Source organism: Candoia aspera, chromosome 2 (genome assembly GCF_035149785.1).
Source record: "Candoia aspera isolate rCanAsp1 chromosome 2, rCanAsp1.hap2, whole genome shotgun sequence".
NCBI lineage: Eukaryota > Metazoa > Chordata > Lepidosauria > Squamata > Boidae > Candoia > Candoia aspera.
The window spans coordinates 216121468-216148958 of record NC_086154.1 but is presented as its reverse complement, the minus strand read 5'-3'; the positions used below and the strand labels follow the sequence as shown (position 1 = coordinate 216148958).

At 38.0% G+C, this 27491-nt stretch overlaps 1 protein-coding gene across 1 annotated transcript; it reads left to right on the top strand.

Annotated features, from left to right (window-relative positions):
- Nucleotides 1-86: 86 nt before the first annotated feature.
- Nucleotides 87-27491, top strand: DCP2 (decapping mRNA 2). The gene is made up of 11 exons (XM_063295341.1): nucleotides 87-245; nucleotides 3175-3326; nucleotides 8895-9022; nucleotides 9303-9401; nucleotides 13144-13296; nucleotides 15011-15123; nucleotides 15246-15356; nucleotides 18177-18309; nucleotides 18836-18937; nucleotides 20428-20479; nucleotides 21609-27491. The coding sequence occupies exons 1-11, from the start codon at nucleotides 193-195 to the stop codon at nucleotides 21764-21766; spliced, it is 1254 nt and encodes a 417-aa protein (XP_063151411.1). The 5' UTR covers nucleotides 87-192; the 3' UTR covers nucleotides 21767-27491.

The following is a 27491-nucleotide window of genomic DNA, read 5'->3' as shown; positions in this document are numbered from 1 at the left end:
TCTCTCTCTCTCAACCCGCCCCTTCGAACAACGACGGATCTGATTGGTTCCCTCGAAGCCCCTTCTCTCCTACGGGATGGAATCGGTGAGGTCCCGCCTTTGCTCCCTTCGCCCAGTTTGGTTTTGCCCCTCCGGCCTGTCTCGCGTAGTGTTCCGGCCTCGTTGCGTCGGGATGAGCTGCGCTCTCTCTCCATGGAGACCAAGCGGCCTGAGATTCCCGGCAGCGTCTTGGACGACCTGTGCAGGTAACGCTTCCGCCCAGAAAAACAGCGGGAGTGGCCCCTGCGGTCCTTCCTCTCCTCGTCTCCCAAAATGCCTGCCGCCGCCTCCCCTCAGTGTCGCAGCAAGCGGTCCGAGGGACCTCGACAGTTGCTTCGGATTCAGTTAAATAATTTTAAGCTAACGTGCTTGGATGGAGAGGTGTTTGGGTATTGACCACACTCTGTGATAAGTTCCATACATTGTGCTGAACAGTAGATTGTGAATTATTGAACAAACTGCAGTTGGCTGGATTTCCAGACAATGTTAAGCTATAAACCATATGCAACAGTGACTGGGGTCCTACAACCCGTTAAGCCAGATAATGTGGCTGTGAGCAATCTGTGAACCACTTACAAGGTTCACGGATCTATTAGGCCGAAAAAATGAGTTTTAGTCTTTAATTTCACCCCCTTTTAAACATTTTTTGCAGTTCTGTTGAATTGTTCACAGCAGATTTCCGATAATTCTGAAATTGCTAAAAAATGTTGCTTATTCTCACACATGACTTTCAAAAGAAGTTTTTTTTAAAAAATGGGCAGTGTTTCAAACAATCATTCTAAATCAGCTTTAATTAAGAAACATTGAAAGCATTAAAACTTTACTGTGGGAAAGAACTAATATAGGTGAAGTACCCATTAACCTTATGTATCTTAAATGAAGGATAGGACAATAAAAAGCTTGAGGCTAGATCAGAGACTTTGGCACAATTCTGACTTAACTGATTATAAAAATATTGATTAGATTTAAGCAGTGGTCAGGAAAAGTTCTTAGCATGTTGTAATTACGTGACTACAAAAGATTTAAGTTAGTGTGTGTTCTTGGGTTCTGGATATTCACAGTTATAAATAGTGTGGTGTTAGCAGGTACCTGACTTTAGATACTTAAAATAAGTTAAGTTCCCTGATTAAACTGAGTCACATTTCAGAAGACAAATCTGCAATAAAACGAAACAAGAAAGAGCAAGGAGAATGTTATTCTATATCGCCTTTGTTGGAGAGGCTGTTCCTTCAAAAGTCAGGACTGGAAAATGTAAAACACTTTTGACAAAGTTAAATATTTAAAAAGTGTGATGATAGGGCTGTAGATTTATTAATGTTAGTATCAGTAGATGGTAGCCATGATACTAGAAGAGGAGTTGCCTTTTGGGAGAGAAGAGTTGGGATGCCTCTTGGGGTAGTTTTACTTGGATACAAGTACATTATCTAAAAATACATTTGGTCTCTGTGAGATAATTGCTTATAAAAATGTAATTATAGAAAACACATTTAGTTAATGAAGCTGTAATTCTTTAATAAGGTGACAGCCCATTTAGAATTGTTTCAAGGACTGTAAAATTGCTGGGAATCCCTAGTAGATTCAGTGGCATATAAATGGAATAAATAAATGCCCCTGTTTGACATTAAACTTGATATTGAATGTCGAATTAACTTTTGGTTATAATGAAAATGGCTCCTGATAGGTAATGATTTATTTATTTATTTATTTATTTAGTTTATGGTGGACAGTTTAGGGAAATGGGTGAAGTGGAATGAAAATCTTTTCTAATTCATTTAGAGCAGTGTTGTGCAGACTTAAGATTTCCAAGATCTGATTTGTTATTAGACTCCTGAAATTTTTCCAGTTGATGAAAAGTGCAAAGTAGTGGCTCAAACAAATGGACATACTAAAAATGAAAGAACCAACTGTTTTTGAATATATACTTAGCTTTTGTTATGTGTTGTGGAACCAAGCTCATAGGTTTGTCAGCATAAAGGTCCATACAGTACTAGTCTTCTGCAGGACCTTGCTTCATGGGGAAAGGTACTGATGGGAATCAGAAAGTTTTGTGGAACTACTGCAGATTGCCCACAGATCTGACAGTACTTTCTGCTCACCTAAGCAGTTTTATTTTTTGCTCAAAATGTTTTGTTAAAATACTATAAAACCTAATGTAAAAATTCTAGCTGACCACTATTTTTTAGAAATGTGTCTCTTAGCTGAAACTTTTATTTCGTACTCTGTATTAATTTGATAACTTGTTTTATTAGTTTAACAGTTCCATTCATCATTCTGCAGTTACAGTAATAATTTATTAAATCTTATACAACATTTTCAGTGTTAAGCTAAGGGAAAGCCTGTTGTTACAGTAAATCATTCAAAATGTTGTTACAACTTATCCTCACTGAAGAGATACATAATCTTTTTGGGCTGAGGGTCTCATATGTCCTCTAGGTAGTACTTTTAGGGGCCACATCCCACTAAGTAGGATGGACAAGACAACTTAAATGTTGAAGTGGTTTAATTTTAAGTGGTTTAATTAAAATTATATATTAATAAAGAGCCAGTTTGGTGTATTGGTTAAGGTGCTGGCCTAGAAACCAGAAGACTGTGAGTTCTAGGCCTCCCTTAGGCATGAAAGCCAGCTGGGTGACTTTGACATTCTCTCTCAACCCATCCCACCTCACAGGGTTGTTGTGGGGAAAATAGGAGGCAGCTGTATTAGGTATGTTTGCCAACTTGAGTTGAATACATATAAACAAATACATTTTATTTATTTTACTCCTCCGTAGCATTAAACTTTTGATTGATTGATTGAAGGGTCTCAGAGAATATACCAAATAACTGCATATGGTTGTGGGGCTGCAGGTTGTGCACCATTGTCCTAAAGAAATTAAATCTTCAGATTTCACTATTCTTGGTTTTGGTGGTACATTAATTCTTATACCAAATTTTGGAATGCCACAGATCTTAGTCTCAGCCACTGCCTCTTGTCCAGAATTAGTGTAGTCTCCAGATGCCTAAAATTTGTCTGTCCCAGTTTTAAATCTTTTTGTAGCTTGGACTTGTTTTACAGAAGTATTGTATTCATTGTGTTGTATTTTCACCACAAATATAATATGCCTATTTCTTACATTTATTTTTTGCTTTTGACAGTCGATTTATTTTGCACATTCCCAGTGAAGAAAGAGACAATGCAATTCGAGTCTGTTTTCAGATTGAGCTTGCCCATTGGTTTTACCTGGATTTCTACATGCAGAACACACCAGGATTACCTCAGTGTGGGATAAGAGATTTTGCTAAAGCTGATATCCTTTCTGTGTGACATTGTTAAAAGATACAAATGGTGTTAAAACTTAGGTAGTGAAAAGTTGCATTCTTGGTATACTGGTGGTTCTCAACTTTTCATGTCTTAGCTTTATCAGTCACTGTTACAAATCTGGGCCCTGCCAAGATAGAAGCAAGCAGATCACTTTTTCTGAAAAAGATGTGTCTCTTATAACAGGCATTTTATTATATTTACCCATTATGTTTTAAAGACATAAAACATTGCAATAATACTATTTCCAGTTAAGCATGAGAGTGTTATTGTAAAATAATGATGAGCGAAAGGAAACTGGGACTGAGCAGTGTTTGTCTCTGTGGAAGCAGTCTTCTCTTAAGCCTCAAACTAAACAAAATAAATTCAAACAGTGAGAGAACCTACTACTGCATAGCGTGGTTTTATTTTGACTGCTAAGTCTAGACCTCAGGGAATTCCAATCTCCTTTCCTAACAAGGTTGCCAAGTTGTGGAGTACCCTTTCCCCAGAGTACTCATTTGGACTGGCAGCTCTATCCACTTCATTTGCTTTCCTTTCTGTTTTGTCAGTTATTTCCTGATTTGGGCAGGGAGGCAGTGTCCCATATAAACTATGTATGTGGTGTGTGCACCATGACTTGAGAAACACTGTGCTGTACTGAGAAGGGTACTTCTTTAGGTATACCAACCTCTGAAATGTGGGAAGCTTTTAAAGCATGGTACTTTTCAAGTTATTTCTTCTGAAATTTTTCTTACTTCCTGCTGCAGCAAGTTTATTATGTGTACATCTCTTTGGAAGTGGGTATACCATGAATTTTTACACATCGGTTATTTTTAGCTTATTTTAATGAGATTAGTTTAGTATGCCACAGTGTAGTTTACACAACACTTAAGTCATAAAACAAGGGTTGGCTATCTTTGGAATGCATGTGACCCCAGCACCTTATTTGTAGTCCTCTGAGCCCACCATAGAGTGGGTGGTATTTAAGTTTTCAGACCTGATGATTTCAGGTTTGTAGAGCTGTAAGTGGCAAAATGGTGCCTTAAGTGGCCAAGACAGAGTGATGTGCTTGGGAGGGATTCAAGAAGCAAAATGATTTCCTTAAAGCTCCACAAGCCTTAAGGCCCACTATGCCCTTTAAACTCCTCCCAACTTACCACATTTTTTAAAAAGTTCATCCCTGCCCACCTTGATCATATCACTGGAAAATATAATTTGTAAATTGCCAGAGTTGCTGGGAGTCAGGTGGCATATTAATTTAATAAATAATAGTAATAATAGCAGCAGCAGCCCCCTTTAGGTATAGGGCAGGACATAAAGTGTGACCTCCAGGCTGAAAATTACTGCTTACTCCTGCCATAAATTATGGATCAGCATTCCAAAAGACTGAATTTATACATCAAAATAAATGCAATATATTGAACTCAACCATTCTTAAACAAGATAGACTGCCTCTCCACTGAATTTAATGTGGAAATGAGCACCATGTATATGTTGAAGCTCTGGATTTAATGTACTTGAAACTAATGCTGGTCTATTTCTGTGATATACCTGAATTGGAGAGTGCTAATAATCAGACAGTGATTTGTTTTTGGCTTCTGTGCATTTTAAAATTACATAAGTCATGTTTCTTACTTTCCTGGCCACAGACATAGGACTGGACTTTCTATTGTTGCACACCAGTTTTCAGACAGGTTTATTTTTGAAGTTCTGTAGTAATTTACTTGCAACAATAATTTGGAAATAAGTTATAAAATAGAATTAAAAGTATTTGCAGGTATATAACATTCAGATAGGGGACGCGGTGGCACTGTGGGTTAAACCACTGAACTGCTGAGCTTGCCGATTGGAAGTCGGTGGTTCGAATCTGCCTGACAGGGTGAGCTCCCGTTGCTAGTCCCAGCTCTTGCCAACCTAGCAGTTCAAAAACATGCAAATGTGAGTAGATTAATAGGTACCGCTTCGGCGGGCAGGTAACAGCATTCTGTGTAGTCATGCTGGCCACATGACCACAGAGGAAGTGTCTAGGGACAAACGCCAGCTCTTCGGCTTTGAAACGGAGATGAGCACTGCCCCCTAGAGTTGGACACGACTGGACTTAATGTCAAGGGAAACCTTTACCTTTACCTAACATTCAGATAGTATAAGTTGAAACAAGTAAACCAGTTTCAAGGGAACCAAGACTCTAAAGTCTTATTGGCATGGAATTTTATGCTTTTCAAAGGAAAGGAGATGAGATGAGTAGGTATCCCAGGGCTATTAAAAATCTGTTACCCTGCTAAGTGCTAAATTAATGCTTTACACAACATGAGTATGATATTGATAGAAGCAAGAAAAGAAATCTTTCCTGAAATCCTTAGGATGAAGTCTTATAACTTGAAAGTTCAGAAACTGCATATTGATTTGGAATCAAGCTAATAGTCAATGAAGATGTTTTAGGATATCACAAATCCATCAAACTATTATTTTCAGTGTCCTGATCCCTTGTGCGGATTTCACCTGGTTACTAACCATGTGTTTGGCTACCTGAGAGTCTAGGAATTCACTCCAGGTTAAGAATGCTTAACGGGGGAGTGCTTTATCCAGGAAGGCATTTTCCCAGTTAGGGGTTCATTGAGTGTTCCTTTGCTTTTAGTTTGAACCGTTTTTCACTTTTATAATCTGTTACCTCTCTCAGACATTTGTTCAAATACTAGCTGTTAAATATATTTGCACTTGATGAAAAAATCACAGCAGAATGTTCGTTTACTCTGGATTTGAACACCCACTGTGTTTGTGTAAATATAATAGTTAAGTAAAGAAATAGCATAGAACAATTTCAAGAGGGAGGGCTGTAACCATAGATTAATTATGTTCTTCAGCATAGCTCATAAAAAGGAATAGGATTTTTTTTATACAGAGGCCATACCTTTCTATCACTTTCTACTCTCATGGGTCATCAAGCGAGGCAGCCAGAACAATTTTTCCTTAAACAAAACTGAATTACAGGTAGTTCTTGAGTTACGACCATTCATTCAGCAACCATTTGAAGTTACAGTGGTGCTGAACAAAGGGACTTACGACTGGCCCTCAAATTGCTGGCCATTTGCAGTGCCCCCACAGTCATCTGAAGAAAATTGGAGCGCTGGGCAACCAGCTTCACTTACAACTGGTTGCAGCATCCTGCAGTCATGTGATTGCCATTTGTGACCTTCCCTGCCAGCTTCCCACAAGCAAAGTCAATGGGGAAGCCAGCAAGGAAGGTTGCAAGTCGCTCGGATAAGTTTCCCCTACCCCCAGCCTTTCTTTGCTGGCACGCGTCACACCCTCCTTTCCCCCTTCGCTCTCCCTCTTTCCCAGGCCTCCCTGCACTCACATGCACACACAGAACCCATGCCATCTTTTGCTGGCCTCCCTGCGCTTGCACCCACCCCATACCCTCTTTCCCTGCTCTCCCTGTGTTCTCACGCACCCTGTGCCATCTTTTCCTGATGTCCCTGTGCTTGCTTGTACTCCATGCCCTTTTTCCGTGGCCTTCCTGAGCTTGTGCTGCACCACAGCACCCTCCTCGCCCAACTTGCGTGCCGCCTGCACTGGGCCTCCCAAGGCCCCCACCATCCCCCTGCAGCACCCCCACAGTCTTTACCTGGTACTCTCTCCGCTTCCCGCTTAGCTTCCTGCTTAACCCACGCGTCTGAGGTTACAACAGCCGGGACTACCTTCATTACCATCACTAAGTGATGCGGTCACGTGACATCGCGCTTTACAACTGCATTGCTTAGCAATGGCAACTCTGATTCCAATTGCAGTCGTAACTCGAGGACTACATAATCTAATCAGCTTCATCTAAAAGTATCACTATTAAAACATCTTTTTTGTCAATCATTGGGAACTACAGGTAGACCTCACCTAATGACTGTCCTATTTAGCACCCATTCAAAGTTATGACGGTGATGAAAAAGGTAACTTTACGAGCAGTCCTCACATTTATGACCGTCACAGCATCCCTGTGGTCATGTGATCGACATTCAGGAGCTTCGCAACTGGCTTCTGACAAAGTCAATGGAGAAGCCAGCAGTAAAATCGCAAGTCACAGTCATGTGCTCTCTTGCCTAACAACCCTGAGGTGACTTGCTTAACGACCTAATGGGAAGTGACATCCTAAGTCCGTTGCTGTCACATGATGTTTCACTTAGTGACTATATCACTTAGCGACAGAGTTGCCAGTCCCAATTGTGGTTTCTAAGTGAGGACTACCTGTATATCAAGATCAGATTGATCAGGATTCAAAGATAGCTTCTTGAACATAAATCTCACCATCGACTTCCAGGCACCAGGGATTCATCCCACTCTAAAATTGTTCACTGCCACCTTTTTCATCTAATAAGCTTGATCATATTACATTAGCTGGCATTTTTCTTTCATAGCTTAGTCTGGATGGTTTTAAAAATTGGTAAGTAATGTACTGCATACTGAAGTTTTTAATAACGTTCTTGTGGTTACTTAGAACAGAGTTTCCCAAACATTTTCACCCTGTGGAATGCATTTCAGAATGAGAGAAACTAATTGGCATCACTGTAAAATGGCTGCTATGGGGATGGGCTGTTAAAAACAAGTGTCCCCACATGGCAGGAGAAATCAGCCACTATGCCCAAAACCCCCAACGTTCATACAATCCTCACTTCCCAAGCACACAAATCTTCAGACTCCCTCTCAAAACCTCGAAAAAAATTTTCAGAAGATCTGACAAAAATAAGCATAAAAGGAGCTACAAAACACACCTGTCCACTCCAAATGTGAATACATTTGCCTATGCATTCCCCCAATTCCAAATAAATATATGGATGGAAAGCCAGTGTGGTTTAGTGTTTAAAAGTTAGTTAAGGAGCAGGGAGACCAGGTTTAAGTCCAATCTTAGCTATGGAAACTTATTGGGTGGCTCTCCATCACAGGGTTGTTATGGGAAATGTTTGGAGAGAATACTAGATATGACTTATGGAACACTTTGGAAGAAGGGCAGGATAAAACCTTAATTGTTGTATTTTCCTGCCATGCTGATAGTGCTGTTCTGGTAGGTAGTGTACCCAAGACAGTCTGCAGTGCTTTTCCCCATCCCCAAGATTATCACATAGCAGTGGAGGCCCTTTTTCTTTTTTCCTTTCTCCCTTTTTTTCAAGGAAGTTTGAAGAGTCAATTGGATAGAGAACAAATGCCTTTAGGATCACGTAGAGTTCCTTTCTAAAGAAAAGAAATTGGAGACCCATGCTTCCTTTTCCAGTAAATTTAGTAAAATGTAAGCAAAAGTGCCGATAAATGCCAGGGGCTTTTGAGAATGCAGATGGAGGTATTTGGGGCCATACAGTAGGGATACTTAAGGAAATAAAGAGTCACATGCGACTAGGGCAAGTGACTTCACATTCTATCAGATTATTTCCCATACTGTTTTTAATTATGAACATTAAACCCTATCCAGTAGATGAGTCAGCAAAAGAACTATTTTTGCTGAAGGCAGAATGCATAAGGAAAGAAAAATCAGTAGAAATGTGGTCTAAAGATTTGAGATGTGTCCTCAATGAATTTCCTTGATTCACTGTACTTTTCAGCCATTGCCCTTTTTTACTCCCTCAAGGGGAAGATGTGCAGAAGGTTTTAGATGAATGGAAAGAGTACAAAATGGGAGTGCCAACTTATGGTGCAATCATTCTTGATGAGACCCTTGAAAATGTAAGGTATTTTCTTTTTAGCTTTGTTGAATAGAATTGACAGTGATTTACCTATAGACTTTTAAAGGCAGTCTGTATAAAAGCAGATATTTCAAAAATATTTCCCCATTGCAGTAGAAGTACTGTGTATGTCATTGGTTTTGTTTTCTTTTTATTTTAATTCAGACTTTAGTATCTTAACTCTTGTGGATTTTAAGCTGTACGTCTATTTACCATGAGTTGATTTCCTCTTCATAATTTTTTAATTACTGTATGTCTAAATGATTGTTTATGTTTTGCAGGTGCTGCTAGTTCAGGGTTATTTAGCAAAATCTGGCTGGGGTTTCCCAAAAGGAAAAGTGAATAAAGAGGAGGCTCCACATGACTGTGCTGCCAGAGAGGTGATTCTGTTTTTTATCTTGTTTGACATATTCCTATCTGAGGATGGGAAAGGGACAAGAACTTATCCAGACAAACATACAGTGTTCTTCTCCAAACCAAAGTGTTATAAATAATAACAGCGCAAATATGGTAACTAATTTGTGCTTATATTCTATATACAGTGTTCTTAGCTTAACAAACTATATTTTTTTGCAGTTCCTCATCTGTTTCACTTGTCCCTTCCCTTATTCATATAGGTCATAAGTTTAATAATTGTTTTGTTATGTTCACTCTTTTTGGCAGCTTAACAGTATTTTTACTTTCACCTCTTAGCCTTTTCTGCAGCAGAGAGGAGGAAGGAAAGGGAAAAATAACTCTTTCTTGAGCCTTCTGGAAAATAGCACCTTAGTCACCATTTTCTGCACCTTTTTCTCCTGGTCTGTCCTTTCCATTTCTTTTTCAGTCCTTTTCACCAGCCAGTCAGCTTCACAGATCTCACTGATTCTGCAGGCTTCTCCTGGGCCCTCAACTGCACATTCCTTTCTCTAACTCTGCCTGCTTTCCTCCAGCAGCTTCAGTTCAGCTTCTTGATTCACACAGTCCAGCACAGCTACACCAACCAACCAACAACCTTCTTTCCCTAACAGCTCTGCCCCTTACAAATCTATAAAACTAGAAGCAAGCATGCCTGCTTATGCGTGTCTTCATTAGTCTGAGGATATTCTTGCTGTCTGTGTGGCTATTTCCATGTAGTTGACAAACTAGCAAAAATTCAGCCTTGAGGCTAAGTTACAACCCAGCCTCAGTCTTGGCAGCTCACCCTGCTGCAACTCACATGCATTTTTTAAATGAAAATATTTTGTGGAATACATACACAGTATTGATTAAATATCATCAAGTTGGTGTCAACTATTAGCAACTACATAAATATGGTAGATTTTCTCCAGGACATACAGTATGCATATTGTATATTGTACATGCAACACACACATACAGTTTTCTACATTAAATAGTTTCTGATGCCTATATTAGAGTAGTGGTTTTTCTGTGTTCTAGTAACGCAGTATTGCAAGTTGTGACAAAGGAATCAAATAATTTCCAAACTGACCAAGTATTTTATGGTATTTGTTTATTAGATCTATCCCCTCCTGGTTGATTAAAATTTCCTGGGAGCTCATGTGTGATTGGGTCCATGTAGAGATAAATGTTGCTTTATGTAAGAGAGTGGTGGTATCTAACCTGAAAGAGGCAATGATATCTCCCTGCTCAATAAGCCATCTCTGGACCTGACAGTTGGACAGCTTTCATCCAGGTTATTGAGAAATTATCAGATTGTAACTTCAGAGAGCCCTAAATGAAGCAAATTATCTGGATGCCTTCTAGTCAGGTTTCAGAGGTTTCATCTCATAGTATGGAGATGGCTCTGATTGTGCTTGGGAATGGCCTCAAGGTTGATGCTGATGAAGGTTGTGTAACCATCTTGGCTCTTCTTGATCTCTTAGCAGCTTTCGATACTATCTATCATGGTATCCTTCTGTGCCAGCTCCAGGGATTAGGAATGAGAGACATGGTGTTTCTCCTCCTTTTTCTTGAACCAGTTCCAGTTGGTGTTGGTACAGTCAAGAGGTCAGCCCTTTTGCCCCTTACCTGTGGAGTGTCTCAGGGTTTGAAATTACTGGGTGAGGTTATCTGCTGTCATCTGCTGACACAGGATTCAATACCTTCAGTATGCTGATGATACTTGGTTGTGTATCTTGACCCTCAGCTATTGAGGTCATGTCCCAATGCTGGGAGGCTGAGAAGATCTGGATGGGGAGGAACAAGTTTAACCCTGTCAACCCTGACAAGGCAGAATGGCTATGGGTTTTTGATTCTTATAGTATATTTAGTTCTGCACAGGGTTGAACTTCCCTAGAGAGAACTGGTACATAATTGCGGGTTCTCCTGAATCCTGAGTTCTTGCTTGAGCTGCTGTGGCCCAGATTTGTCTGGTGTACCGATTACACTTTTACCTGGATTGAGCTTCCCTTCTCACAGTCAGTCATGCTTTAATCACTTCATGTTTGAACTGTTAGAATGTGTTTTACATGAGGTTGTTCATAGGTTTAAGGTTAGCAGCTGGTCATACGGGCAATCATATAGCCATACAGGCAGTTATGGGTGTGCCCAGTACACCCATGTGACACATCTGCTATGTGAATTGTCCTAATTATTGATGAGCTGGGTGCAATTGAAAATCCTGGCTGTGGCCTATAAAGCTCTCCATGACAGGGCCTGTTTACATGAAGGAACACATTTTTTCTATTGTTTCTCTCTGCCCTGTAATATCCAGCAGAGTGGGTATGTTCTGAGTCTCATCCTGGAAACAAGGTCACCTAATGGGTCCAAGGAAGCATTCCTTCTCTGTTGTAGTGCCTGCCCTTTCAGAAAGCCTTGAGACTTGGCTCTTTCCCCAGGTCCTGAGATGAGTGAAATTCTTTGACTGTCTTGTATTATTAGGCCTTATTCTTTTGTGTTTTTTACTAGTTTTATCAGGTCGTGGCATCTTAATGCAAATTTTTAATTGGTGGTTTTTATTGTAAGCTGGCCAGAATTTACATACATACATACTAGAATCCTGATCTAGTAAACATAAGCTTGTCCACCTATCAGTAGCCCAGCTTGAATGTAACAAACCAGATATAGTGTGGTTTGTAAAAGCAACAACCTGAATTTCTGTTTTGGATGTAATGTATAGCAAGCCATTACTGAAGATTTCCTGACAGGAGAAACAAACTGGGAACACCAACAACTAACTTACTGTCACTTTCCTGTTACTACTGTTCTTAGTGAAGAATCATGATAATGAATATTTTATATCCATCCTCTGTAATTCCCTAATTCTTCATTGTAAAGCAGTAAATTAAGAATCAAAATTCAGTGATAAGGTAATTTCACTGCAAATTTACTGAAATGTTTTTTTCCCTCAGTTCCTACTAATTATTTACTTACATTACCTTATTATCTCTATGCTATTTTTGAGGTGCACCTCCAAAACTAGTTTTCCAGTAGAAGTGTGATGATGTTAGCTCCTGGAAATCTAATTATTTGAATATAATATAATATTAACAATATCATTGATTTTCAGATTCTGTTCAAAGCATTCTTGTGTTATGTAATTTTGGAAGTTCTGTATATATCTTTTTTTTTTTTTGCTTTCTTAAAGCGATAGTGAAGAGCTTACAACTGTCAGCACCTGGTCATTTGAGCATTCACACAATCACAGTCAAGAGGCTGAGATTCCTTTAACTGTTTAATGAAGCAAAATGAACGGTACAGAAGTAAAGCTGTGAATGGAGAGTTCCCGCTCAAACCTAGATTTAAAACTACATTCCCTTAGTTTGTTCCCTTACCCAGGAAAGCATGTCACCCCCCCTCCCATCCAGGTGGTGTTCCTGGTGTATCTCAATTCATTGTCCTTGATGTCTTCCATAGCCATAATAATTCACTTCACACTCCAACCTCACACGCCCTCCCATCTGGCGACACAGAGTCTACACCATTCACAAGGAAATGATGGCAGATCCTCTGATAAGGAGTTCTGTGAATCCTTTGATCAGGGGGGATCTGACAACAACTTTAGTTGGATAATGTTGTAATCAAACCAGATTTTTAAAGTAAAAGTCGGATTTCTCATTGCTTCAGCCTATAAAATAAAACAATCATTTGCTTTATTCCTAAAATGTGTGTATAATTTTTTTTTCTGATCTTGTATGTTTTCAGGTATTTGAAGAAACTGGTTTTGATATAAAAGATTATATCAATAAAGATGACTATATTGAATTAAGAATCAATGATCAGCTAGCACGATTGTATATCATCCCGGGCATTCCAAAGGATACAAAATTTAATCCTAAAACAAGAAGAGAGATTCGGGTAAATCTACCTTTCAGATTTTTGTAAACTATAATTGAATGTTCAGATACTAAGAAATTAATGATATTGTAATACCAGATTCTTGAGGAATATCATGCATTTTGATATAACCCTTTATGGTATTTCCTTTACATTAGGTTTATCCAAACTAAACTGTAGAAATCTGAATGACCACTGGATTGCAGCAGAGGGATCTGATGGCTTTCTGGTTTTTTGCAGCCCAGATATGATAGTATTTCCTTATGTGAAATACTCCTTTCCTTAGGCGGAGCAATGCAAGAAGGACTGTGTCTAGAGCCCTGCTGCTCCCTAGTAACTAGAGCAGGAGATAGGAAAAATTAGCATTGTTTTTGACTTTGTCCTGGCTATTTTCTTTTATTTCTGTCACATTGATAACTTTGGGAGAGAACTGAAATCTGCTAACTTCAAACTAGAGTAATGAAAGATGCTGATTTGAGGATCTGCCAGTAGATCAAAGGGACTTACTTCTGATCCATTCCTGATATAATTTAGCTGCCTCTATCATCAACAAGTATACCACTACCAGTACTTTGTATTCATGGAACTTTCTAAGGTATATTGGGGTGGCCCTCAATAAATACGCTGGCAGAGATCACCACTTGTGAAGTGGCACTTACATGTCATCCAGTTCCAAGATCCACCGAGGATATAATAACTAGATCTTTCATTGATTATTTGGTTAATTTCCATACAGCCACACACATTAGAGATAAAGGAAGAAAATTGTTTCAGCGGCATCTTTCTGCTTTGCAAACAGTAGATGGGAGAACATCAGGAAGAGACAAGAGTGCTTGGGTTCTTAATGGTTGTGAAATAATTTTGTAGCAGCCTTTTTTACATTATGGGTAGTCCTTGTTCACTGACCACTCGTTCAGCGACCATTCAAAGTTACAAAGGCACCGAATGAAGAGACTTACAACTTGTCCTCAAAGTTGTGGCTGTTGCAGTGTTCCGTGGTCACATGATTGCGATTCAGGTGCTTGGCAACTGGCACACAATTATGACTGTCACAGGGTCCCTTGGTCACATGATCACCATTTGTGTCCTAACAGTCTGGAATCATGCTGAGACGAGGAATAGGTCTCTAGTGTTTATTATTGCTACATAAGACAGAAAATCCTAACAAACTGAAGAAGCGTGGGAAAAACCCAGACAGACAAACCCCAAAAATTAAGGCGGGTCTGATCTGTGTCTCTTTGAATGGCTGCTTAACTCCTCAGTACTACGCATGCGTTTTCCCCCCTGGATAGAGGCCCCCTCCTGCTTGCCATCAGTACTCATGACAATTTTTGACCTTTAACTGCTGGCTTTCCACAAGCAAAGGCAATGGGGAAGCTGGCAAGAAGTTGCAAGTTGCGATGATATGATGTTGCACTTAATGACTGTGTATGATTCACTTAATAACCACAAGCAGAACTGATGGAACTGCCATTGTAAGTTGGTATAGTCACGTGATTTTTTGCTTTACAACCGTGTTGCTTAGTGACAGAGTTGCTGGTCCTAATTACAGTCGTTAACTGAGGACTAGCTGTATTTATTTGCACATTTCAATATAAAGAATTCAAATTACCTTTTGGTGATAGAAAAGTTTTCTAAAGATACGGTTTACCTCTTGATTAGAGGGTCAATGAGAGTTACTATTCCCAATTGTTTTATCTGTAAAATGTTAAGAAATCTCTTTATTGTGTTACAGAATATTGAATGGTTCTCAATTGATAAATTACCTTGCCATAGAAATGACATGACACCAAAGTCCAAGCTAGGTTTGGCACCTAACAAGTTTTTTATGACCATTCCCTTCATCAGGTACGTTCAAAATGAAAGAAGAAAATAAATCTGTTACATTTCATTTCTGTACTGAAGCTTTTATGGGTGAGATTTTGAAACCGTGCTTCAAAAACCTGAACATTGTTGTTAACCCTTTACAGACCCTTGAGAGAGTGGCTTTCTCGACGGTACGGAGACTCTTCAGATAGTGATAATGGGTTCTCATCTGCCAGTAGCAGCACACCACCTAAATCCAACATAGAAAAACACAGGTAACTAATTGTAAAACTTGCTAATTGCTTTCAGATAAAAGGCAGGTGTCTTTTTCTGTAAATGAAATGAATAATAATAGTTTAAGACATTTTCCTGATATCATATATCAGCTTTCCCAATCCAGATGCCTTTCAGATACATTGCACTTTCAGATTGCCATAAGTGCTTGAGCTTACAAATGCTGGTAATAATAATCATCATCAGCATCAGCATCCCCTAACTATCATGGACATTCACCATGCTGACAGGAAATTGTGGAGTTGTTCTAACAACACTAGAAAGTATTATCTTTCCCCTACCTTTCTTAAATGTAAAGTAAAGGTAAAAGTCCCCTTTTAGTCGTGTCCGACACTAGGGGGCAGTGCTCATCTCCATTTCATGGCCAAAAAGCCAGCATTGTCCAAAGACACTTCCACAGTCATGTGGCCAGCATGACAGTCGCAGAACGCTGTTACCTTCCCGCCAAAGCGGTACCTATTTATCTACTTGCATTTGCATGCTTTCGAATTGCTAGGTTGGCAAAAGCTGGGGTGACTGCGGGAGCTCATTCCATCACACAGCACTCGGGTCTCGAACTGCCGAACTTGCAACCTTCCGGTCCACAAGCCTAGTGTCTTAACCACTGAGCCACCATGCCCCCTTTAACAATATTCTTAAATGTAGGGATAGAAAAATAAAGATGCAGTTTTTTATTGTTAAAAAAAGTAGCACAGATATGAACAAGCTGTTCCCAATATTTGCACAACTCTAATACTTAATAGTGAATTATCAGTGAATGAGAAAGCTCATTAAGTGAAGTTGATATATATATTCATGTTCATATTCATTTGTTCCAAGCGTCAATTGTATATTGTTACTCAGTAAATGTAAATTAAATTTAATTAATTAAAGCAAAGCAAAGCAAAGCAAAACGTTAAGTTCCCTAGAAATTTAGAAAGAAATACCTGCAGTACAATTATGCTGTCTCATCTTCGGACAGATACTTCTCTAGTTTAGGCATCTGTGAATTGACTATTTTGTGTGTACTATGGAGCTGTAGAATCCTTATGTACCTGCTATATGTTAGGTAGAGATAACTCAGATTTTTCTGATCTGCTAACAACGTTCACAACATTATTATGTTCACATATTGGGATGCTATTTACTTTTCTCATGGCAGAATATGTGCTATAGCTAAGTGACCTTCATTGATACACCATACAGATGGAACTCCAGGAACTTCAGTCTTAACTGCATTACTTATCAGGACCTTTTAAAACTGAAGCCAATGACAATGGAAGGTTAACTAAAACTTTACAGTGCCAGGGTATATTCATTACTATCAGCTAATGTGCAGATTATTTTCTTTTCTGGCACTGTCTTGTACTATATTACAACATGGTAACATGATAACCTGGTTGAATAGGGCAAGATGATACAGCTTTTAGATGGATTCATAATTAGCTGAATGATTGTACCTGGAGAGAAATAAAAAATGACTCCACATCCAGTTGGAGAGTAATATCAAGTAGAATGGCTCAGAACTATGTCCTGGGCCCTGTTCTCTTCAGCATTGTTCTTAATGACCTGGGTGGAGTGGTTGAAAGAAAGATTATCAAGTTGCAGGTGATACAAAGCTAGGACGGGTGGCTTTAGAAAAGAAAGAAGATTCAAAAACATATATGCCATGTTGTAAGTGGGCCAAAATGAACAGGATGAAATTTAACAAGGAAAAAGGCATCTGGGGAGAAAAATTGAAAGGCACAAGTAAGGAGACCTGACTTGGCAATAGCACATGTGAAAAGGATTTGGATGTTTTAGTACACCATGAGTTGAATATGAGCCAGCAGTGTGATGCAGCTGCTAAGAAAGCAAATGTCATTTTGAAACATATCAACAGGAGCAGAGGGTCCAGATCATGGAAAGTAATTGTCTCATTCTAGTCTACCTTGGTCAGGCCCCACTTGGAATACATACTGTGTCTGGATGCTGGCTAGATTGAATTCAGAGGAGGTTTATCAAGGTGATGAGGGGACTGAAAGCCAAGGCCTGTGAGGAATGATGAAAGGAACTGGGTGTGTTTAGATTGCGAAAGAGAAGACTGAGGGTGGGTGAAGGTACAATAGCAGCCTTCAGATATCTAAAGGGGAGGGACTGGTTCTCTCTAGAGAGGAGGGACTTGTCCTCTGTACCCTGAAGGGCAGGAGCAGAACTAGTGGGTGGATACTACAAAAAGTAGATTGTGCCGATGATAAGCATAGAAGTGTAGTCTGACAATTGTTTTTCAACTTTTCAGTGCTTTTGGAACAAGCAATAATGCCCTAAAAAGAAATTTAGCAAACTGTTAAATGATTATTTGAAAGAACAGTCTGTCATGTTCATCGTTCCAATGTTCTGAATACATCGTAACGTTTCGCATGTCACTTTCCTGATACGTGTTTGCAGAGTGTAGATTTCCAGCTGTGCCAGGCTGTAATCTCATTACTGTAATTGTGGAATGTATGTTTGGGTTATGGAATGTCTTCAAGGTTACTTTCTCAGGCCGATGTGGTAACCGTTGCTAACACCGGGGAGGGGGTGGTTGCTAAGCGGGAGCGGGGGCGGAACTGGGTTTGAAGCGAGGGTTTTTAGTTTGTATTTGGCGCGCTTTTGCTCATTCTCAGCTTTCTTTGTATTTGCATACTATTCTTTCAATAAATCAGTTTTCATTAAGAACCTGCTTGTGAGGCTGAGTATGTCAGAATAGGCAATCATTACACAGTCTTACTGAAGCAGTGATAGTGCATGATCATAATCATCTGCTGAGCTTTTCTCAAAATATGCTTTTTTTAATGAATCAGATCCAAACTCCATTGTAGCCAGCAGGTGTTTACAGATACACCTTTGGGAGACCAATCAACAAGGCAGAGGCAATTACAGCAACAAAAACCATATAACAATCATTTTGATATGCCTGAAACTTTAAAACTAAAGGTGAGCTTCTATTAAAAATGGTTTTTATTGTTAGGTCGGGTTTGATGAGACTTGAGTTCAAGTATGTTTTGAAACCTTTAAACATATTTTTAACTTCTTGAACTTCTCAAATCTATACCTTTTAAATGGATCAAGACATTTTTAAAATAAGCTGAACATACTTGTTGATGAACCACTGAGAGCCCTTGGGCTAGGGAGGTTGGTGCCCCCTTTAGTGGATGTTAGGTATTGGTGGGATGTTTTGGGGTTTGTTGGGTTTGCCATCTTGCTTCTTTGTTCGAGTTGGGTTCTGTTATTTGCTCGTATCTGTTATATTGTTTTTATATTGTTTTGGTGTGTTGTAAACCACCCAGAGTCATTTGGAGTCGGGCAGCATCAAATTAATTAAAGTAAGTAAATATACTTTGCTAATATTAAATGTATTTTGTTATAAATATATATTTTAAAACTGAATAATATCAATTGATCACAATCCTTAGTTCTTCATTTTCCTTTCCTTTTTTTTTTTGCTGCGTTATTTGCTTAGAATGCGCGAGGCAATGGCAAAAAGCAGTATCAAGATACTCCTAATCAAAAAAAGAGAACAAATGGAGTTCAAAATCAGCCAACCAAACAGAACCAAACTTTGGTAAGATACACAAAGGTAAATGCAAACTGGAAAGCACTCTGAATTTGAATGTGGAATTATTTTTGCATCAAGCACTGTGTGTTGATGACAGTGGCTTCGGGGGTGCCCCTGCAGTAGAGGCCCTGGAAATGTTTTCCAATGCTTTGATTGCTGAGATGGCTTGTGATATATGTATGTGTACTCAGCTTTGTCTGTTGGCAAACAAAGCCTTTGCACTCAACCGTTAACTTTTGGGTATTACTATTGCTGTTCTTGAGGACTGTCCTACCTTTTACCTGGGCTTGATAGGAAAAATAGGGAATGTGTTCTGCTAATATCCTCTGGGTGTGTCTGGATGTGTTGAGAAAATCTTGCAGTCGTTGTCTGATTGTTGTTCTGTTGGACCTGCTTCTTAGGCTGCTACTTAATAATGGTGCAGGAGGAGAGCATTGGCTATTAGTGAATAATGTATTATTAGGTTAGCTAGGAAAAGAGTCTTGCTGCATGAATTGCTGTGGGATAGTTTTGTTTTTATTAAGGAATTCTGCACATGGTTAAATGTTCTTGGATTGTAGTAAGTCTGCCATGACTTTCCTCCCCCCTCCCCCCCCACAGGAAAAACTAATGGAGATCGAAAGAGTTCAGGGTTGGTTGAGGTAAAGGGAAGACTAGAGAGGATGTGAGGGAAATAAAGCAGTGGCTGCTCTCTAACTAGGAAGAGATGCGAGCACAATGCAGATTGTGGGGCTTCAAACTAAAGTCTTCAAGGCTATGGCTGTAGGAGAAGTAAAAGAGCCATGACACTTGAGAAAGGAATTCGGATTGTATTTTAAAGGATGCCTGTTAGATCCTGTCTTCCAAGCAAGTGTGTAGATCTGATTTTCCACTTCTCTGAATTTTGTGATGTATTTCTTAGCTCCAAAAACATACAGAACTGCATATAAAAATGTGCTTGCTTAAATTAAGTGTTTAAAATGTATTCTGTGAGAAATCTACTTCAAAATAAGTATTCATTTTCTTCTAAATTAAAAAAAACAGATGGAATGATTTATGACCTTATGTAAGACTGGCCCAGTCTGTCCCTAAAGCTGTGAGAGAGAGATGTTTGACAAAGGAAAAGAAGAATCAGCAGGAATGAGTGAGGCCATTTCTGGGGAAGACTTGTGCGTGAGGGTGTAGATCTGAAGAGTTAGAATGTGTGTGTGACCTTGTTACAAACACTGGTGTAGAACAGAGCTCTGTCTCAGAGTGCAGTAAAGCTCTTTAAAAAATAGCCTGTTCGTTGTTTTCAGTCTTGTCTGCTTAAAAGCATGTTGTTAGAAGATGTAACTTTCATGGAATTGGGAGATAAAGACAATAAAACTCTTAGGGCATGATCCAGTCAATTTTAAGCAAATGCTTCATTTGTTTAATGATCCTCTGTTTATGAATTAAAATTTTTATATTTCATTATGGATCATAAATCTCAGAGGTTTCTGAGAAATGTTTAATGTGATTATCTTCTTAACTAGAAATGTGAAAAGAAGTTGCATCCAAGAAAACTTCAAGATAATTTTGAAACAGGTATGTATGTTTATAATGTCACTTTTGACAGTACAGAATGTAAAAATAAAGACATACCGCGCTGATTTCAGTGCATATTACTTACTTGTTAGTCAGCAAACAACTTTGTAATTTAGTTGTAAGAGTCTGAGGTTAGCACTAGTGAAGTGTTGGCTTAGGCATGAAAGCCGGCTGGGTGACCTTTGGCCAGTCACACACACTCAGCCCAACTCACCTCACAGGGTTGTTGTTGTGAGGAAAAGAGGAGGAGGAAGAAGTATTAGGTATGTTCGCCACCTTGAGTTATTTATAAAAAAAATAAAGGCAGGATAAAATTAAAAAAAATAAAAAATAAAATATTGTAGCTTGCTTGAGCTGTAGTTTCCTGTTACCTCTGAACAGAGAAACCTAATTCCCTGCACTGATTAACATTATAATCATATAGTAACTTCCTAAGAGAGGATTAAATAACAGTTTAAACAATTTTGTCATGTTAGTGCTGAAGCTGAGTGTGCAAAGGATGTGAGGGTGCATGGTTTATTTTTAGAGTACTTTACAGTACCCAGTTTTATTAGCCTGAAGTGGTTTCTGAATAGAGTACTGTACTTCAGTATTCCGATTTTTAAAATAATTTTTGTTTTTTTTTATAAAAAGGATTAATAGCTTTTCAGAGTGTATATTCTAAGGAAACATAAAATTTAACTAATATTGCTTTAGCTGATGCTTGTGTTGCTTTATTTGAGAGCAAGCTTACAAATTTTGCAAGCTACAATTCTGAGAAACCAGCCATAGTGCCAATATATTTTAGATGTTAGTGGTCACAATCTTACTAGAGATGTCCCAAGCCTACAGTGGCGTCATTTCTTATTCTGCAGATTAATTAATATTAAGTGATAAATTGGAAGTTAGGGATTGAAGGGAGGAACAGGCAACAGTCGTGTGGCAAAGACCTTTTTCATTTAGATCTGCCTTGTCTAAGAGAGCACTCTCCAATCTGCTGCCCTATTATAGTTCCCAACCTGTCCAGTTTTTAAATTAGTGGATGTCTAAGTAATATGCTACTGCCTTTGATGTTTTTTTCATGGATTATAAGACATTATTTTGGTTCTTTTTGTCACTCACTGCTAAATACTTTATCTTTTTAATGTAGAAACAGCATATGATGTGTGTTGTCTCAATGAAGACCAGCAGCTAGAACATGGACAATCGGTGTCATGCAATGGACATTGCAAATTCTCTTTCTCCTCACGTGCATTTCTGAGCTTCAAGTTTGACCATGATGCGATCATGAAACATTTTGACCTCTGAAGCTTGGTTATTTGCACAAGCTGGCTAAAGTCTTGGCACAGAGCAATTGAGTGGGTTTTTAAAATCCAACTTTTACACTTTCTCAGGTTTTAAAGCAATGCAGGGACCTAGTGGTGGACTGGAAGGTTGTGTTCTCATTGCAATATGGGAGTAGCACCATATAGTGTTGCACTTTAAATGCAGTCTAGCTTTTACCTGCAAAAATGCTTTCCAGTGTATCATTTACTAGTTCCTGGCTATGCATTAGAGGGCATTTTTTATTCATTTGTTGTCTGTCTAGATTTTGGAGGAATATTTTACCCTTGGTCACGTTAACCTTTTACGCATTTAAATTGCTCTCATGTATGATAATGGTTTTGTTTGTGATACTTTGAGGTACAGCTGCTGAAAACACATACAGATTTTCTGAAGAGATCAATATTCTGTACTGTGGAAACAGCTAGGTGTTTTATGATTCAGTATGCTAAAAGGCAACCTTTTGTTCTGAGAATCATTCTGTCTGGGATCTTACAACATTCAAATCAATTTATTTCCCTGTCTTTGTTGCACTATATTGGAACTTTTTAAAATATAGGCATGATTTAAAATTGTATTACCATTGTGATATTTTATCTTACATTCTGTTTAGTACCTGTGTTGTTTCAGCTCCAGTGAGAAGATGGTGGTGAGGTTGAAGTGTGTCTAATACAAATTTTATTATTCCCCACGTGTGAAATCTCTTAAGCTATTTCCAACCAGAAGAATTACAGATACTTAGAAGATGAAACATGAAAATGTATGTTTAGGGAGATAATTCTAGCAGATAGAATAAATTAGTTTTTGGAAGTAGTACAAAGATAAACATCATTATATGAAACCACGTGGCTTACGGCTTATGTGGTATCAAAACTGAGGTTTGAAAAAATGCTGTAGCCAGTCCGAAAGCCCTATTAGTTGTGCTGCCCATGGTAGAAGTTGTTTGGATGGTTTGAGGAGGCTTTCTAGTCTAATGGAGCTATATATTTTAAAACCTCCTCCTAAAAGCAGTATGAGAGGGAATTAGCCATACCAGCTTCAGATTGGCAGAGCCAATAGTCTGAATCAGAAAAAAGGAGCATCGTTGAATCCATTAGATCCAAAGCTGGTTCTTCCCCACCTTGGAACACCATGTGTTGAGACTATGTGCTATTTGCTGCCTACAGAAACACCACCAGTGGACTTAAGAGGGTTTCCACAGTAATGGAGTTCCTTCCTGCTGGCAGAAGAGCACCACCACCATATTCTAATCCCTACATACAAACAACATCAAGGGCTTTTGTTTGTACTGTTCACTAGGTTTGTGCCATTTTCTTTTAGTATTTTGTTCTGATTTAAAATTGAGTTTGATGCCAGAGTAGCAGCTCAAAAATGCATTGTGCTAAGTCAGTGAAAACATGGAAAGGAATAGCAACAAGCAATACAAAAAACCTGAATTTATAATCCTAGCCCAAGATGCACTGAAGGAATGTGGGTGACTATGGATTGTATAAAAACTGCTACTGAATTTTGTTTCCTCAGTGCCCTATCCTTCCTTCCTTTGGATTCACAGTATGCACTGAGGTTTCTGAAATTTAACCAGAGTGGGCTTGAAAGTGAAGCATAGCCTGTTCACTTGCAAAATCCCTGCAATAGACAGTTTTCCCTTGCTAAAGGATTGTACAGTGTAATTTGTATGTAACCATTGTATGCCTCTTCTTCATAATTAATCGCAAAATAGGTGCAGATTAATTTCCAAATAAGTTCAGTTTTCTTTGTTGGCCATTTTGTAAATAATTGAATGACAGACTAACCTAGTGGCTATATGCCTGCCTGCTGCACCCAGCATTTATTCATTACATGAAATTAGTTGGATTTTCATATCTGTTAAAAGCAGGATAGTTGAACAACTGGTGATAGAGATGCCATTTTCATTTGTTTAATCTTCATCTGTGAAGATAAATTTTTGGTCAGTATTTAATGCAGGTTGACTTTTCTAGTAATAAAAGTGCCTAATTTGCTAACTTCTCAATCACTGCAAATTGGATTTTCAAGGCTGCTAGTGCCAATCTTCTTCTGATGTGTACCTTGATTTCCAGGAATGTTACTGTTTTATGCTGCTTCCTTTTTGATATGCCATTAATAAGAGGAACTTTGGCACAGTTATGTGTATTTTGGATATGAGATGCTTAAGTTTTACACTAGCAATGTGAGATTAATTTTCCCAGGTAAAATAACTTTTAGGGGGCACACATTATTCCCTTTTGAATATACATTTTTTTTCTGCTTTGCAGAAAATAACTTGTTCAGAAAATCCAATGTATGACTACTACTTTGTTGAGGATTTCCTAGGGACTCTAAAAGACTTACCTTGGTTTATTAACCTAGCCTTAATATAGGTTGCAAATTAGCATAGTAAAATAGGCAATAATTATCACTTTTACAAGATACTATATTGCACATGGTTGTATTCCTTAATTTGACTGCTATCATGTCTTAAAGTGTGGAAAATAAATAATGTAGTAGTTCCTCGGTACCCTGCACTGTGAACATTTCAGATTGTTTACTTTTTTGGTTAGTAATGGTGTTTTTTATTTTTTGCAAAGTGCTTAAATTAATTATTATACTCATGTATTCCAAAATGCAGGCATATGGTTTACCTAGGTTTCTATATAACAATGAAGAAAAGGCAATTCAGTGACTGTAATTGATTCTTGTTTCTCTGATGGGGCATTTTAACGGATGAAAAATAAATGATCTGGGAATGGATCTGAGCTCATCTCCATAAAAAATCTTACTGTTTGACTGTTGGGTCCTGTGCCGCTGTTTAGCAGGAGGCATGGCAATTATTAATCTGCCTTACTTAATTGAATTGTGCAGTATGTCCATTTGAACCTTTTTATGATCAAGTTAAGTCTGCTATAAAGATACAGACTATAGTATCCTCTTTAGGGAGTGTTTTTATGTGTATGCTTAGTAAAGGTTTTGATTTCTTATTAACACATTTCTACTCTGTTAAGGATATGTTTTGTAGTGGCATGAAGTCTCTGGTCTTCCTTTAGATGCTTTTGAAATGTTTAGAGAAAACAGATTGGAAGAAGTATTCCAGCTTCAGTTGCTCTTCATTTTTGGGGGGGATTATAGGCAACATTTAAGGAGATTTTTAATAGTTTTGTTATACAATTGTGCATGTTCGTTTCGGTTTTTGTTTACATGGCTGTCAGATATACAGTATATGATCACTCTATCAAGTGATGATGTATTAGTACCATCTTTTACACAGATTTTGGTTATTATCACAAAGTAGAAAGTGTGGAATGGGTTAATGAATATGTGCTTAAAGCAGCTTTTTAATTTTTAATCTAGAGGTGATGGATGGTGTAAGTGCCTCTTTTCCAGTTTTTTTTTTTCATTGCTGCCTGCCTGAAATTGATAGTCATTCATTCTTTTTGGGAGCAGTGTTGCGGCAGATACTATTTTAAATTCCAGATCAAAGTGAAATTTGGCTGGTTAAATGTGTAGAATTTGATTGTTCCTATGCTAGATCAAGCATGTGGGACATAGATATTTTTGTAGCTATTAATCATGAAGGATCCAATTCAGATGTTCTGCTCCTGCTTTCTTACATTTGAATTCTTATATGTGCGTTTAATTCATATGCACTGTGAAGTCTTCCTTATAGGAAAGCCACCTATTACTAACATCTAAATGTGCTACTTAAACGTGTACAACTTTTTCAACAAGGGGAAATCTGGCTTAAAATGCTACTATATGCTGAAAGCACTGATAGATGCAGAATGTCTTGAATGCTTATATTTAGTGTACATTTCACTGTTCTTCCAAGTATGTTTGTCAGAAATGATACAAGAAGGTCCTTTTTATTTTTGTTAGTGGGATCATGGAAAGAGCAATGCTCTGATGGGTTTTGAACTATAAATCCAGTTTTTAAATATCAACACAGATTCAGTCTTTTGCTTCAGACAAGCCCAGGATTCATCAATCGAACTTGTTCCATATGTTCAAGATCTTGGACTTTTCTTAGGCAACAGCATCTTGTACTAAATGGCAAAGTTTTTTTTTAAACCAAGGGATGTTTCCAAAATAATTTTGTATATGAAAAAAGTGTCTAAAGCAGTTTTGTATGGGGTTGGGGGAAATGAAAATACTGCTGAATACACACACAAGTCTTTTGGTGTGCTGAAAGTAATTATTTAGCATTTGGTTAAGGAACATGATAAATATTAGAGGATTAAAATGAAAATTAATTTTAGAAACATCAATGCATATTGGGGGCCTGTTTTGAAATAAGGAGTTTTTCTGAAGTTGTTTTGCTAATAATTTCATTTTCATTATGGAAAAATAATACACCAATGTAATTTAACAATGTGTAAAAAAATCCCTTTTTGCAACATATTGTGAAATGTTGTAAAATATTTTTTTCTATTGTAAAATCAGTTAAATGGTCCAGTGTTATAAAATGAATATTCAGTACTGTGGCTTATTTCAAGAAAGCAATGTGAAAATCTTTCTATAATGGCAGATATATTAGCAGAAGTATAAATTTGATGTACAAATTAGTTTGTTCTTGACCAGAGTTAGTTTATTCTTTAAAGATGACCAATCCTAATGCACTGTAACCAATGGTCTCAAACATACCAAGTAGGTATTTTTTAAACAAAGCAAATGTCTACTGTTATATGGTATAAAAATGACACTGCAGTAATAATAGCTTGTTTTTGATGAGAAGGCAGTGAAAATTATAACCGAAGATGCAGCAATAGAGGGTAATGAGAGCCCATTTGGGAATTTTTGTTATTATTTTGCAGTGGCCTAATATATATGGTTTAAATAGCCTCATTGCTTGACAAAGGCCGAGGAAGATTTGAGGCAATGGACAGAGCAGATTTTTGCAACCATTAGTTCTTCAGAGTGTTCTTATTTTACTCCTATTTCTGACAGCAAGAAACTTTGGTCCCAACCAGTGGGGAGCAATGGATTGGCTATCAGATTATTTCTTCTATTATGTTAGAGGATAGATTTTTTTTTCCAATTACAAGTTTAAAATAAATCAAGATTGTCTTTGAAATACAACCAGCTGCCGATGCCAAGTATCTAACATGTATGGTTTTGTGTTCACTCACCAAGATGTTTGTATTTGAAAAGAAACAATTATAATTTAAGAATTGGACTTACAGTATTTCAAATTATGTGTTATCCATGTTTCTGAACTGTAAGATCATAGTCTGCTTGTTGGACTTTATAACAACTAACATATTGAATAGAAACTGAAACTAACATTTCATTAAATGACAGTATTTAAATTGTAAACAATCCTTCTCAAGCATTTTGCCTGAACAGGGAGTTCCAAAGAACTTAGGGTGCTTTGGGCTGCATTGCCTCCATTGTCTCTATTACCTTCTGGATCTTCTTACGTTTAGCTGAACTTGCTTAGAAATCTTCCTGGGATCAGGGATCTTCCTTTTTCAGGATTCCTGATTGCAGGATGCCTTTCTGCTCAACAGCAGGAAGATAGCATAATTTGGAATAAGGCATAGAGTAGAAGCTGTTTTTTCCCAAGCATTTTATCCAATGTTGGTTTTAAAATGTGCCGTATTCTATGTTTAGTGGCTAAAAATACAATTCTAAAATAATGTTGAGTTTTGTTATATGAGAAATGCATTGACTATGCACATAATTCTTGTATGATATCATTAAACAATTTTCAATCATA

Coding starts and splice junctions, on each gene's coding strand:
- DCP2 (XM_063295341.1), top strand. CDS start 193: ATGGAGACCAAGCGGCCTGAGATTCCCGGCAGCGTCTTGGACGACCTG. Junction 9,023..9,302: donor TTGATGAGACCCTTGAAAAT/GTAAGGTATTTT, acceptor TATGTTTTGCAG/GTGCTGCTAGTTCAGGGTTA. Junction 13,297..15,010: donor AAACAAGAAGAGAGATTCGG/GTAAATCTACCT, acceptor ATTGTGTTACAG/AATATTGAATGGTTCTCAAT.